This window comes from Triticum dicoccoides, chromosome 5A, assembly GCF_002162155.2.
Source record: "Triticum dicoccoides isolate Atlit2015 ecotype Zavitan chromosome 5A, WEW_v2.0, whole genome shotgun sequence".
Taxonomy (NCBI): domain Eukaryota; kingdom Viridiplantae; phylum Streptophyta; class Magnoliopsida; order Poales; family Poaceae; genus Triticum; species Triticum dicoccoides.
This window is the reverse complement of record NC_041388.1, coordinates 695,898,670-695,914,058: the sequence shown is the minus strand read 5'-3', so window position 1 is coordinate 695,914,058 and position 15,389 is coordinate 695,898,670. Positions and strand designations below refer to the sequence as shown.

The following is a 15,389-nucleotide window of genomic DNA, read 5'->3' as shown; positions in this document are numbered from 1 at the left end:
GAGGATCAACATCTCCTTCGATGAGGAGTAGATCTTATCTATATGTAGGGATGTCTTAGCTAGTTCAGTGTTGATCTAGTGGTGATGTACTAGCTAAATGGACTGTTCTAGTATGATAGATTTGATGTTAACCCCCAACCAAGCCGGCCCAACACTGGAAATATTGAGTGCAAAAATGTATTTGATGTTTATAACAACCAGGCCGGCCCAACATTGGAAATCTGAAGTACAAAAATATATTTGGTTTTTATAACACCCCGGCCGGCCCAACATAGACAAAATGATCGACGTGTATGTATTTGGTGTGGGTTTGTGATTGTAAATGATAAAAAATTGACGCCCACCCGGTCACTGTACGCGGGCGTGTCCGCTGACGTATAGGGAGCCGAATTATGCAATTCCGGTTGCAGTTGTAGATGCTCTAAATGGGCGATGCTCGTGCTGTTTGTTTTTTCCTTTTACGGAATATTATTGCAGAATGCGTGCGCAAATATCTTTATTTATCTTCTTTTAAAAGTGACAGGAGAATGTCTGAATGTATTGGGACTTTTCTTGCTTGAGCCGAGCGGTGCTTGGTTGGCCACGCGAGGCGCCAAAGTGCATGGACCCACGTTAAACGGTGATATCAACGCACGGTTTGAGATTTGATCTGTAATTTACGGGGAGGCAATCCGAAACTAGAAAACCAGCCAATTGCTGGGCGGCAGGCCGCCAGGTGTCATCCGGATATGGTGGGCTCGGTCGCCACGTCAGCCCATGCATGCATGGCCCCGCTACCCAGCGACGTAGAACAGACACAGGCACGAGAATAAATATCAGAGGGAGGGAGGGGGAGAGAGAGAGAGAGAGAGAGAGAGAGAGAGAGAGAGAGAGAGAGCAATGGAGTCCGACATGGAGATGAGCTTGGATTTCTCTTGGGAGACGCCTAGCTTCTTCGAGCTCTGCGACGCAGATAGGTGAGTCTGCATGCAGCTAGCATGAACACCGTAGCACACTCGATCTGCTTCTTGATCTTGCGGTGACAGTTCTAATCCATCTTTCGTGCCTAGTACCCTTAAGTAACCGTTGGAGTTGGATGGATTCTTGCAGCATGCACCTGCCAGCTGAGGACTCTCTGTCCTGTCTGTACGAGCACGGCGACTCAACTAGCTCACCGGACGGCGCCAACTCGGGGCTGACGAGGAGGTGGGCTGGCAGGAACATGCTCAACGAGAGGGACCGGCGCAGGAGGCTCAACGAGAAGCTCTACGCCATTCGCGGCGTCGTTCCAAACATCACCAAGGTTTCATTTACGGACCACTACGGGAAGAACACTTTTGTGTGCGTGTTTATGCTGCGGTCTAATTTGATCCTGTTTCTGTTCCGGGCGTTAGATGAACAAGGCGTCCATCATCCAGGACGCCATCGCCTACATCGAGGAGCTGCAGGAGCAGGAGCGCCAGATTCTCGCCGCCCCTGGAACAGATGGCTGCGCCGCCGTGGTCCAGGCGGACTCGACCGTGGACGACGGCGTCGGCTCCCCGCCACGGACTACCTCCGCCTCCTCCATCTGTTCCCCTTCCCCGCATCCGGTCCAAATCCTCGAGGTAATTATAACTTCATCTGTCGCTGACGGCTGAAAGGGAGTTAGGAATAAGAATGAGGTGAGAGAGATATGTGATAGCAAAGCGAGACTGCCAGAGTGGATTTTTTGCGCTTGGGCTCTATTTTCAAGCATTCAAAAATCAACCTATTAAGTTTCAAAAAATCTGAAAAGATACACAAGTACTTATAGATGTATACGAGATCTGTGTTAAATTTCATCATGAAACACGTTTTTATGTGGCTAGCTTGTACAAAAAATCATGTACTTTTATACTCTATAGACATGGCGAGCGAGGACATGCCCGCCCATCATGTGAAATTGATGGTTATTTCATGACAAAATCATGTACTTTTGTAGATGGTTCTTTCAAAAATGTGAAATTGATTTTTTTTTCATATATAGACAGTTGTCTCTCTCTTTTCACTCAACTACAGACTAGGACATGCCCTGTCTCTAAATTATCTCTCCTCTCACCCTCTCATAATCCATCACTTTTATTTACTTCTGATCATTTAGGATATTCATAACCTTAAAACCAAAAAAACATGATTTTTTTTATATGTTTGAACATTGTTGAGGAAATCGTTAACTGGTAGCTGCTCGGTCGGCTGGTGAGTATGGGATTAATAGGCTAATCGGTCATCTAATCAATTAATCGGACGATTTATCGGGTAATTGGCTACTCGGGGACACTATGAGTAGGGATTAATCGGCAAGTTAACTGGTTAATCGGATGAATTCTTGAACAGGAACTCTAGATATAAGATCTTCGGAACATACCAATTGCCAATATATTTCAAACAAGTTTAGTTTAAGTTGTTCCAGTTCAATTTGTCAAATTGATTATTTAAAATATACAAAAAATATGTTTTTCGTACATAAGATCCATATTTTGTTTGTGAAGCTGCTTATTTCATTGTGTGAAACTGTTATTTGTGAAATATAACTGAAAGTGAAATATGAAATTAGTTTTTTTAACCAAGTTAAATCAATTTTTTGAAATGAGAAAAATATGTTACTATAATGAGTGAAACCAATTTTTAAATGAGAAAAATCAGATTTTTGAAATGCATCAAGTGTTTTTTATTGTAGAAATTAATTTTTTAAATGGGTCAAATCAATATTGGAGAATGTCTAAGTCAGTTTTTGAAATGAGTGAACTATGTTTCTTGAAATGAGTGATATAAATTATCAAATGATTGAAACTAGTTTTTCAAATTCAGCAAAATTAGTTTTTTGAAATAAGGGGAATCCGCCTTTTGAAAATGAATGAACTATCTAATTTAGTTTGACCAGTATTTAAATATGTGAAATATGGTTTTGACATAAGTGGAATTATTTGTTTGAATTGGGTGAAATAAATTTTAAAAATGACTGAACTCAATCGAGTGAACTTCTAGTTTTTCAAGAGAATAAAATTGATTGTTTCAAGTTAGTTAAATAAGTTTTTGAATTGAGTTAAATTAGTTTTTTGAAATGACTGGAATGGGCTTTTTGAATGATTTTTACTATTTGGTTAAATTGAGTGAAATTAGTTTCTTTAAGTTAGTGAAATTGGTTTTTTGAAATAATTTAAATCTATCCTAAAAAATCTGAAAAATATTTTTTTTCATGTATGAAAAAACTTACAGTGTTTGTAAGATGCTTATTTTTTTGTGTGAAACTAATATTTGTGAAATTTAACTGAAATGGGAATATAATATTTATCAATATGCTTATTTCCCCGTGTGTATAACTGAAATAAGCTGGTTCAGAAGGTATCATAGTTAAGTTTCAGTAATTTTTGGAATAGTGAGACAATTTGAAATCACATTTTGAAATAATGAAACAATTGAAATCATGTTTTAAATAGTGAAATAATTGAAATCACCTTTTGGAAATTTTCTTTTAACCATTTTAATAGTGCAACCTTTGATATCATTATTTGAAACAACAACATTAAATATTTTTTAACACGGTGTTAGTTTTGCATTTTGAAATACCGAAACTATTGAAATCACCTTTTATGAATAGTTAAAAATTGAAATCACCTTTTTAAAGAGTTAAACTATTGAAATGCCATTAGTTTTAGTTTCACTTTTACAAATATCTGACAAAAGTTAGGTTGTTGTGTGCATGTCGTTATAGTCATGTACTTATTGGCAAGCATGTATTCGTCACATCGATCTTTGATTCATCACTTGAGCTAGTGGCATTGCTAGATATACGAATTCTGTGAATCTACCATGTGAAATGAGAAGAAAATGATGAGAGGGAGAAGGCCACATTTGTGGACCACACACATGAAACATGTATATTAGCAAGTTGGTACTCTAATTGACTTCGGTTGTTATGGTATTTACCTGAAATGTGGTACCAACATAGTATTAACATGCAATCATATTAAGAGAATCAATTGAATAGACACTCCTAATGCAGGGTTTGGTAGGAGAACTCTAGAATAATTAAATCAAGTACTAACCCACTCTGAATCTAGTATTTCTATTGAAAATCTCAATAGGCTTGTAAAGAAGTATTGAAATGCACAAAAGATAGATATTATTTTGATTAATTATCTCTAGAGCTTATGTTTATGCATGCACCATGTCTTAGACAATGAGAAGATTTGGGACAGAGGGCAAATGTGGGGCAACTTTATGTAACAACACTGTGAAAATCATACAACTGAATGACCATTAAATAAACATATAACTTTACAAGTTGTGCAGCTGGAGGTGATGCAGGTGGCAGAGGATCTGGCAGTGGTTAACGTGAGACATAGAAAAGCGCAGGAGGCCATGGCGAAGGTGTATGGGGTGCTCGAGTCGCTCTGTCTCAATGTCATCACGGCAAGTGTGACCGTCATGTCCGACAACATTGTCCACAACATGTTCATCGAGGTAACCACCCATGATTTGCCCCTTTCCATTCTAATTAATTTATCCTATTGTTCTCTAGATTTCCCGAACAAAATGATTGCTCCTATCTCTTTCATCGAGTTTTCTAGAAATCTTTAGGGTCAGGTCACCACCTGATTGATGGCGGCATATGGCAAGTCCACTGTTTTTTTAAGACGTTCATTGGGATTCTTGATGTGCCTGGTGAAGGAAACAGGATAGACTACACTAGCCCAAATAAAAATATCCTCATAAAACAGATTATGTCGTAGTTCTATATAATGCGGTTACTATGAAGTTGTTGCAGAAGTAGAGTTAATGTAGAGCGTTGGTGAAATTGTAGTCGTACTACTGTCTCCTCCTCACGGTTCCCAAAAATGTTTTATCCAACCTTCACATCCGCAATGCCTCTAAGGTATCCACATCTTTGAGATGGAGCGTCAGTCACCTAAATTGTTAGAACCGGACGGGACACTTTGAGCATAGGAGAAGTGAAGTCCGCTTTATGGGAATTCAAAATTTGCTAACCCTAAAACACTTCCCTCCTTATTATACTTATATAGATGTTTCCATAATGAAATTCTACACTGGAGATCCATCAAGACTCAATGCTCGGTCTAACTCCGATTGTAACCCAAATTAGGCTCCGACCACTTAAGTGTGATAAACCTAGGCTCTTGCATTATTAGATATGATTGGAATATTCCTACTCAGTCACTAGTTGGTAAATGCCCCTAGAAGGAGACATAAAGACGGTAGAGATGAGCATTAATTAACAATGTTACATGAAAATTCCTCCCCCCCCCCCACAATATTTTTCAGGCTCAGGTTGAACCACTCTTTCTCGATCACATGACTAGGAATACTATATCAGGTTAACTCTGTAATTTAAGCAGTGCGGACATGAATTACAACTTGTGACCACCCCACGGACCTAGAGATATCTATCCCATTGCAGAGATTGACAAACCCCATCTTAACTGACCACGCCATAGAACATGCTTCACGAAAAATAAGAAAGAAAACTTTATAGTGATCCAGTACATCGTAGCATTTGGTGTCTCATAAGTAATTCACTAGACATCACAATTACATGTGATAATATCGTATCTATTGACATAGCTTACACATTACAAGAGAAAATTAGAAAACAACCCCGCTATGTTTTAAGTTGGTCCTGTCCAACTCCATGTTCCTAACATGTGTTCATATTATTGGCTCGACATGTCTATGCCCATGTCCTACGAAACATCCCATCAACATGTTATAAAACAATATCAGATCTATTGACATGTGCTAGTGTATTTTTTATTTGTGTTCTCATATGATTTCCGACAAAGGACAAGTGTAGAGTAATCACTCAAGCATAGAGTTGCTGCAAACAAGTCACATAGTTGCCAATCAATGGAAATGATATTATTTAAGGAACACCCCCCCCCCCATTCCATAATATAGTGCGCCCATGCTTTTTGAGATTTAACTTTGACCATAAATTTAACCAACATGGGCGACTATGGTGAGAGCATGACATATAACTTTGAATTCGTATTCAAAAGAAGTTTTCAAAGGTATAATTTTTTAGTAAAGTTATTTATGTATTATTGGTGTAATTTCTGGTCAAAGTTGAATCTTGAAAGGTGTGGGCGCACTACATTATGGAATGGAGGGAGTATTATACTTCATCAGAAAAGTAAGAGAATCTTCATGTCATCTTATTTTTCTATAACCCCATTCAAAGTGTTTGTGTTTCACTTTTTGGCCTTTTGGCATTGGACGATTATGACATAGGCACACATAGTAAGAATATGTTATATATGTTTTCTAGGCAATAGACATGAGTTATTTAAAACCCATTGAGAAATAACAGTAAACATGAATTTTAGGCATGAGTTCAAGGTTTGTGTAAAAATCTTGTAGTCCAATATTATTAGGTTTTGGAAAATATTTTCCAATTTGATTTACCCTAAAAGACATTCTGATCTACTTTTTCCATGCATCGTCTAACAGAGACGCTGCGAATAAACCCTAACTACCGACAAAGAATCGTTCAACCTTTAAATTTTCAAAATTTACCTATGTCTCTGATACCTAATATAGAGACAAGAGGCAACACAACCACGAATCATCTAATATTTAGTCTGGGGTACATTATTTGTTAGGTTTGTGTGCTTTGGTGGTGGAGATGGTGCCATGTTGAATAAATGTCTCCTCGTTCCACTGATCTCCTAGAATGACTCCCGTGGTCTAATAATGGACACAAATCTCATAACTTGCCACTTCGTGCTTTCATCTTATTCCTCGTCAATTTAGAATGGGTTTGAGAACATGTCTTGTGAGGTGCGCATCCCCGAACAAGGCCCATTCCAAAGATTATAGCTTCTCTCTTCATGTGGTGTGTGTCTCTTGACGCTCTTCAAAACATATGGACTTAGTCTAACTTGTGTGGGCTTGGCATTTTGTGCCTAGGTCATCGCAATACATAGGAAAACATCAAGTTACGAAAGAGGGAACGAATGATGTAGGCTAATTAACAAGAATTTTGGTAGATATTTTTTCTATCAGAGATAATTGTTGTTGGTGTTGATTTCAATTTTTTATGAATCGCTATAGCTAGATCGTTATTCTAAAAATATTACCAAAAAACATGGTGTGTATCACATTTGACAATTATGCTTGATCATGTTGTGAGTTCATATTACTATGTATGTAGTTGCATGAGCTTGCATTGTGGCATAGTGATTGTGAACACATTCTTTGCACGTATGTGGTGCTAGTGTTTCCTAGGAATGAATTATCTCTTAAAGACAAACTGGGTGGGCTATCTCATGTGTTAGGCCATGGTTAATTAGGGCCAATTTAAATGAGTTCTCACTTAGGGGTTTTCTCATGCTTCAATTTGGAAAAGAGTCGGGATTGATCCTAAGGTTTGTGCCCATTAGAAAAAGTCATCTAGCTAGGCTACAACTTCCTAGAGGATACACCAACATCTTTCTTGTTATTTGTTTATATGAGGTAGCGGTATCTCGATATTTCGTTGTGACAAACTTCTTTTGAACGAAAAATCAACCTTGACGACCCGACCATGCTGGACACTAGCCAGTGTGTCTTGCAAACCGCTAGACCAATCCCCTAGAGGTCACCGACGATGCCAAAGGCATGGCAAGCCTGGACGCAAAGGTTTAATATCCGCGAGCGATCGAGAACAAACAAGAATTACAAATTGTAATCCAATATTCTGAGTACGGATTAATATGATTAAGTTGGGTTCTTGAAAATTGATTCATCAAAATTTGTTGGACACGTGCATTAATATTTGTGTGCACATATTTCACAGTATTTTGTGTAAATATTAGCAGGCATTAATATTATTTAAATAAATCTAGTTGTATTTTTCAGACGGATGGAATGGATTGTGCTCAAACGATCAAGGAGATGGTAAAGTCTCACTCAGTCATCTCAATGTGAGAAGAAGATCACCGAAGTCCATGAATCCCTAATGAAGATTAGATGTTGCAAAGAATGCACAAATTGGCAGCCCAATTACCTACACCTTGTTCAGTTTCACTCTCATACTATAGTCATCTTCAAATAATGTGACAACAGTTGAAACTAACTATATGGCTGAAGAAATAGTCATGTTCTATGGACTTAATGCCAGCATGCACTCCATATAAATTGGAAATTATGCAAAAACATATGGTATATCCTCTCTGATTATGAGGAACACTCATGTGTATGCATGTATTTCTTTGAATAGGAAATTTCACTTTTGGTCCCCTAAGATTGAGGGTGTGACACCTTTTGTCCTAGTTAGCTCAATGTCCTCTAAGATTGAGGCAACCCCTCAATGAGAGTGATGCTTCGTAAAAACTTATTATTTAAAAGGGACCAAATAAAATAATTGACCCAACTAATAGTGAATTTATAACTTAGTTCGTGAGGCATTGAACAAGAGTTAGATGGATGATTCAAAGTGATAGGAAGGTACATTCACAATATATTTATATAGAACTTTGTCAAAAGGTTTCATAGTGATGTCTTTGGTCACATGTGGCTAGCAACTAAGGCTTACAAGGACACTTCTTTTTAGTACCACATGAACAAGGTCTTGGAAACAGACCAAGTGTTGGTGAGTATTTGAACACATATCACTCATTGTTGTGCATGAGGTGCAAATTTAATATTGACATCAAGTGTGATTACATTCATAAAATCCTCTTCAAGTCATTCAGTAACTGGGTTAAGGACTACGAAGCATGTCCGTTGACGAGTTAGCTATCACACTGAGAGACACAATTATGATACTTATGAACAAGAGGATAACAATTGGATATTTTCTTGAAGGTGAGATGCTACCTGTTGCCACTCAAAAAATAAACAATAGAAGTAGAGGACATGGGCACTTGAAGACATGTAAGTCCTCTAATACAATGGCTGAGGTGAGGGATACTGACAAAAAGAATCTTAGAATTGTTGTGGAACTTGATGAACATGGCTGCACTTGTCTTGACTGGCAACACATAGGGCAAACTTGAGGAACATGGGTGCACTAGTTTTTCTCATGGAAAGCAGGAACTTGAAGTTGGACCACTATGTACATGAGTATTTCTCTCTTGACAGATTTTGGGCTGCGCACTAGTAAGAAAAACCTTATAGGAATAATACGTTAGTGGAGCATCACCATTTCTGGATGTCGGCGCTATTCTGGCAAAATAGCACCAATGTCGGAAATACGCGAGGTGCCGCAAACATCAGCTCCTTACATGTGTGTGTCGTACTACAAACCTTAGTAGTTCATTGATACATCCATTTTGCATCATGTTTTTCTACTCTTATTTATAATATTTTTATGCATAATAACAATTTATGGAGTAATTCTAATGCCTTTTCCCTCATAATATGCAAGGTTTACGCAAAGAGGGAGAATACCGGCAGCTGGAACTCTGGACCTGAAAAAGCTATGTCAGATATACCTATTCTGCACATCTCCAAATGAGCTGAAATTTTACAGAGAATTATTTTGGAATATATAATAAATATTGGAGAAAATAACTACCAGAGAGGGGCTGCTAGGTGCCCACAAGACACCAAGGCGCACCAACCCCCCCCCCCCCCAGGCGCACCCTGGTGAGTGGTGGGCAGCCTGGTCCACCTCTGGTGCCCATCTTCTAGTATATAAGGTCTTTTAACCTAGAAAAAAATAAGGAGAGAAATTTTGGGAGGGAGCACTGCCGTGTCGAGGCGGAACTTGGGCAGGAGCACTTTTGCCCTCCGGCGGAGTGATTTCGCCGGGGAACTTCCCTCCCGGAGGGGGAAATCGAAGCCATCGTCATCACCAACAACCCTCTCATCTTTGGGAGGCCAATCTTCATCAACATCTTCAACAGCACCATCTCATCTCAAAACCCTAGTTCATATCTTGTGTTCAATCTTTGTACCGGAACCTCAGATTGGTACATGTGAGTGACTAGTAGTGTGTATTACATCTTGTAGTTGATGCTATATGATTTTTTGGTGGAAGATTATGTTCGGATCCATTATGCTATTTAATACCCCTCTGATCTTGAGCATGAATATTATTTGTGAGTAGTTACTTTTGTTCTTGAGGCCACGGGAGAAGTCATGTTGCAAGTAATCATGTGAATTTGATATTCGTTTGATATTTTGATGATATGTATGTTGTGATTCCCTTAGTGGTTTTATGTGAACGTCGACTACATGACACTTCACCATCTTTGGGCCTAAAGGAATGCATTGTGGAGTAGTTATTACATGATGGGTTGCTAGAGTGACAGAAGCTTATATCCTAGTTTATGCGCTATTTCGTAAGGGACTGATTTGGATCCATATGTTTAATGCTATGGTTAGATTTTATCTTAATACTTTTCTCATAGTTGCGGATGCTTGCGAGGGGGTTAATCATAAGTGGGAGGCTTGTTCAAGTTAGAACAGCACCCAAGCACCGGTCCACCCACATGCCATATTATCAAAGTAGCGAACGTGAATCAAACCAACATGATGAAAGTGACTAGATGAAATTCCCGTATGTTCTCAAAAACGCTTTGCTTATTATAAGAGATCATTTTGGCCTATCATTTGCCACAAAAGGATTGGGCTAACGTGATGCACTTTATTTACCATTACCGTTACTTGCTCATTAAAAATTATTTTGCTATCAAACTATCTGTTACCTACAATTTCAGTGCTTGCAGAAATTACCTTGCTGAAAACCGCTTGTCATTTCCTTCTGCTCCTCGTTGGGTTCGATACTCTAACTTATCGAAAGGGCTACAATTGATCCCCTATACTTGTGGTCCATCGTTCATGGACCATAGCAAGCATAAATAGTAGTGGCATCTATGCACACCAATGCCATTAACATATTAATAAATAGTGGCGTTTATCTCCACGTCCGCCGCCAACGCCACAAGTTCTTTGTCCCTGGCCCACTAGCGGCGTCTGGTATCTCTTGATAACACACAAGTATAGGGGATCACAACAGTTTTCGATAAGTAAGAGTGTCGAACCCAATGAGTAGCTAAAGGAAAAGCAAATATTCCCTCAAGTTCTATCGACCACCGATACAACTCTATGCACGCTTAACGTTTGCTTTACCTAGAACAAGTATGAAACTAGAAGTACTTTGTAGGTGTTGTTGGATAGGTTTGCAAGATAATAAAGAGTACGTAAATAAAAAGTAGGGGCCGTTGTAAGTAAAGAAGCAATAAAGTAAATATAACGAGTGTGGAAAAGTGATGGTAGAAGTTGCGAAATTGCCCCTAAGCAATTGACTACTTTACTAGACCGATAGCAAGTATTATGTGGGAGAGGCCACTGCTAGCATGCCATCCCTGACTTGGAATTCTATGCACTTATGATTGGAACTATTAGCAAGCATCCGCAACTACTAATGTTCATTAAGGTAAAATCCAACCATAGCATTAAGGTATATTGGTCCCCCTTCAATCCCGTATGCATCAATTTCTATGCTAGGTTGAAGCTTCTGTCACTCTTGCCCTCCAATACATAGTCCTATCAACATACAACTAACCCTAGGGTGTGATCCATGCGTGCAATCAAATGATGGGCACCAAAGGACAGCAATATAATCACAAGAAAATTAAATCAGTCATAGCAATTCATCAACCACCGATAGGACAACGAAAATCTACTCAGACATCATAGGATGGCAACACATCATTGGATAATAATATGAAGCATAAAGCACCATGTTCAAGTAGAGGGTACAGCGGGTTGCGAGAGAGTGGACCGCTGTAGATAGAGGGGGGGAAGGTGATGGAGATGTTGGTGAAGATGGCGGAGGTGTTGGTGTAGATCGCGGTGATGATGATGATGGCCACGGCAGCGTTTCGGCGCCACCGGAAGAGAAGGGGAGAGGGGGCCCCTTCGTCTTCTTCTTCCTTGACCTCCTCCCTAGATGGGAGAAGGGTTTACCCTCTGGTCCTTGGACTCCATGGCATGGGAGGGGCGAGAGCCCCTCTGAGATTGGATATGTCTCTCTGTCTCTCTCTGTTTCTGTGTTCTGTTCTGTTGCCCTTTCACCGTTTTAGGTATATATGGAGATCTGTAACTCCGATTGGATCGAAACCTTCGCCGTGATTCTTTTTCTGAAAATTAGCTTTCTTGCGGCCGAAGAAGGGTATCAACCGCCTTATGGGTGGCCCATGAGGGTCAGGGGCACGCCCCCCTGCCTCGCGGCCACCTCGGGCACCGTCTCACGTGGATTTTCCTTCCGGATTTTTCCAAATATTCCAAAAATAAGCTCCGTCCGTTTTTATCCCGTTTGGATTCCGTTTGATATGGATATTCTGTGAAACATAAAACATGTAACAGACAGGAACTGGTACTGGGCACTGGATCAATATGTTAGTCCCAAAAATAATATAAAAAGTTGCCAAAAGTATATGAAAGTTATAGAATATTGGCATGGAACAATAAAAAATTATAGAAACGACGGAGACGTATCAGTATCTACCCACTGCCAACGAGCGTCTTGACTAGCGTTGGCATATGTATGCCCGCTAGTATTTAATTAAGGGTCAGAAATCCACACGAGGAGACTTCCGCATCACATTTAGCAGAGTGTTGTGGCCTTGAGTTTTGTGGCGTCTTTATAGAGGTCGGCGCCACTAATACGCGACACAAAAAATATCAAAATAGTAATGTGGTCAAAAAAATAGTGTGAAACCAAATATGTTTTGACTTCTCGCGAATGATGTCCGTATCCCATTTTTCACTATATATATGCCTTGCCATTTGATCATTCAAAGGCATTGCCCCCATCTCTCTCTCTCTCTAGTCTTTCTCCCCCACGTACGCCAATTGACCGAAGAGCATCCCAATGGCAGCGAACAACAATGTCGTCCCTGGCTCGGGCATTGTTTTCAGATTGCCTGAAGATAATACAGGATGAGAATAATATTCTGATAACTAGTCGACCCATCGCATTAGTAGTAGTTGAACTTCACCGAATATTGTACAAATGGGTCCTGCGATATACCGTTGGAAAACTGTGGACACATGAATCACAACCTAAGTTAATTTTTTGTCAAAATCTACACGGGTTAAGAGCAGTTTTACAAACCATTATTCTTCATACAGGAAAACATGAATCGTATTTTTGAGACCATTTCTAAACCATTTATCGGAATGAGGAAAATAATAAGTCATTGGAAATCTGCTGCATACCTGCTCATGCCACATGTAGAAAGTTTTTCCAAATTCCCTAAGGTAAAGAGCAATTTAAAAATTGGCGGAATTTCTCAAACCAAACAGCCGAGCCCATTTTTTGGCGTAATATGAGAAGGGCTAACCAGATTGATGCAAATGATATGGCATTTGGAAAGCTTATGAAAATGCACTTCTCTTTCATATAGAATGTTTGTTCCAATTCTGAATGGTTTAAAAGTAATTTAGAAAATGGCCAAAGTTCCTCCGAGTTCATATTTTTCAACTTATTTTTTAAACGTTTTGTCAGAATGCAGCAAATGATATGGCATTGGAAAGGTTGAAGAAATGCGAAACTTATATATATATGGTTTCTCCCAGTTATTTACGGTTTTATGACAATTTTGAAAATGGCTAAAAAGGTTATTTTTTCATAATTTTTGCAGACTTTGTCGGAATGGGACAAATAATATACAGCTGGAAAGATATCGAAAATGCAAAACTTTTTCATATATATAACATTTTCACTGATTCCCAGCAGTTTTTATGTAATTATGAAAATGGCGAGATCATGCATTCTGCCTTCATTGCGAAAACAGAGTCTTCGGAAATGCATTGCGTGAAGAGGTTGAGCTTTTCCGCATGTTTTTTGAACTTCACTCTGTTTTTCACGTGTTGTTTTTTGCTCGCAACTGTTGGGGAACGTAGTAATTTCAAAAAAAATCCTACGCACATGCAAGGTCATGGTGATGCATAGCAACGAGAGGGAAGAGTATCGTCCGCGTACCCTCATAGACCGTAAGCGGAAGCGTTATGAGAATACAGTTGATGTAGTCGAACATCTTCACCATCCGACCGATCCAAGTACCGAACGCACGGCACCTCTGAGTTCAGCATACGTTCAGCTCGATGACGTCCCACGAACTCCGATCCAGCAGAGCTTCATGGGAGAGTTCCGTCGGCACGATGGCATGATGACGGTGATGATGTTTCTACCGACGCAGAGTTTCGCCTAAGCACCACTACGATATGATCGAGGTGGATTATGGTGGAGGGGGTGAGGGAGTCCTGGACTAGGGGGTCCTCGGACGTCCGGTCTGTTAGCCATGGGCCGGACTGATGGGTTGTGAAGATACGAAGACCGAAGACTGTAGCCGTGTCCGGATAGGACTCTCCTTGGTGTGGAAGGCAAGCTTGGCAACCGGATATGTAGATTCCTTTCTTTGTAACCAACCTTGTGTAACCCTAGATCCTCCCGGTGCTTATATAAACAGGAGGACTTAGTCGGGAGGAGGAGATTTTTCATTACCATAGCCATACAAGCTAGACCTCTAGGGTTTAGCCATTACGATCTCGAGGTAGATCAACTCTTTTAATACTCGTATTCATCAATATCAATCAAGCAGGACGTAGGGTATTACCTCCGTAGAGAGGGCCCGAACCTGGGTAAACATCGTGTCACTTCTCTCCTATTACCATCGACCTTAGATGCACAGTTCGGGACCCTCTACCCGAGATCTGCCGGTTTTGACACCGACATTGGTGCTTTCATTGAGAGTTCCACTGTGCTATCGACGAAAGGTTTGATGGCCCTTTTAATCGTCGATAGTGACGCTGTCCAAGAAGAAACTTTCCTCCCCGGATAGATCTTCGTGTTCAGCGGCTTCGCACTGCGGGCCAACTCGTGTGGCCACCTAGAGCAGATCGATAGCTACGCCGCTGGCCATCAGGTCAGATTTGGGAGCTTGAACTACGTTGTAGACATCCGTGGAGACTTGATCTTCGCCGGATTCGAGACCGCGGTTGCCACCCCCGGTGACCCCGATGATCATGACCTAAATCTGTCATCAGACCACATCCAGGAGATCGCCCCTGTAACCGCTCTGGCCTTAGAGCCGGAGAAGACTGTGCCATCCAAGGACGGGAGGATCAACCCCACCACGGAGGCCACAGATTCCATGGTGTTCGAGCCGCACATAGACTTAACCTCTCACGACGTCTTTGTCACCGGAACTCCGGACTCGTCTCCGGCTGTAAGTTCCGAACCACATGAGCCCGCGGGCATCGAACTTGATCATTTATCGATCTTCGAGTTCAGCGCCGCAGATATCTTCCAGCACTCGCCTTTGGGCCATGTGCTAAACTCGTTAAAGAACCTATCCTTGGAAGAGGACTCATAGTCGAACTATATCCAGTTCGAACTAGGGGCTGACGTTGGAGGATTTTGCTTCCCACCCACC

General features: G+C 40.5%; 1 protein-coding gene across 4 annotated transcripts; it reads left to right on the top strand.

Annotated features, from left to right (window-relative positions):
• Positions 1 to 842: 842 nt before the first annotated feature.
• Positions 843 to 8,238, top strand: LOC119304264 (transcription factor bHLH35-like). 4 transcript variants are annotated; one of them, XM_037581441.1, is made up of 6 exons: positions 843 to 956; positions 1,090 to 1,282; positions 1,374 to 1,586; positions 4,309 to 4,464; positions 6,085 to 6,151; positions 7,858 to 8,238. In XM_037581441.1, exons 1-6 carry the CDS (start codon positions 880 to 882, stop codon positions 7,956 to 7,958), a joined length of 807 nt encoding a protein of 268 aa, XP_037437338.1. In that variant the 5' UTR covers positions 843 to 879; the 3' UTR covers positions 7,959 to 8,238. The 4 variants fall into 4 exon arrangements, with proteins under 4 accessions (XP_037437338.1, XP_037437337.1, XP_037437341.1 ...); XM_037581440.1 differs by having other exon boundaries at positions 4,294 to 4,464; XM_037581444.1 differs by lacking the exon at positions 6,085 to 6,151 and having other exon boundaries at positions 4,294 to 4,464.
• Positions 8,239 to 15,389: the final 7,151 nt, after the last annotated feature.

Bases quoted from the DNA above. Each gene is read 5' to 3' on its own strand.
- LOC119304264 (XM_037581440.1), top strand. From the start codon at position 880: ATGGAGTCCGACATGGAGATGAGCTTGGATTTCTCTTGGGAGACGCCT. The intron at 1,587-4,293 runs GTAATTATAACT...CAAGTTGTGCAG, and splicing joins ATCCGGTCCAAATCCTCGAG to CTGGAGGTGATGCAGGTGGC. The intron at 6,152-7,857 runs GTAAGAGAATCT...TGTATTTTTCAG, and splicing joins TATTATACTTCATCAGAAAA to ACGGATGGAATGGATTGTGC.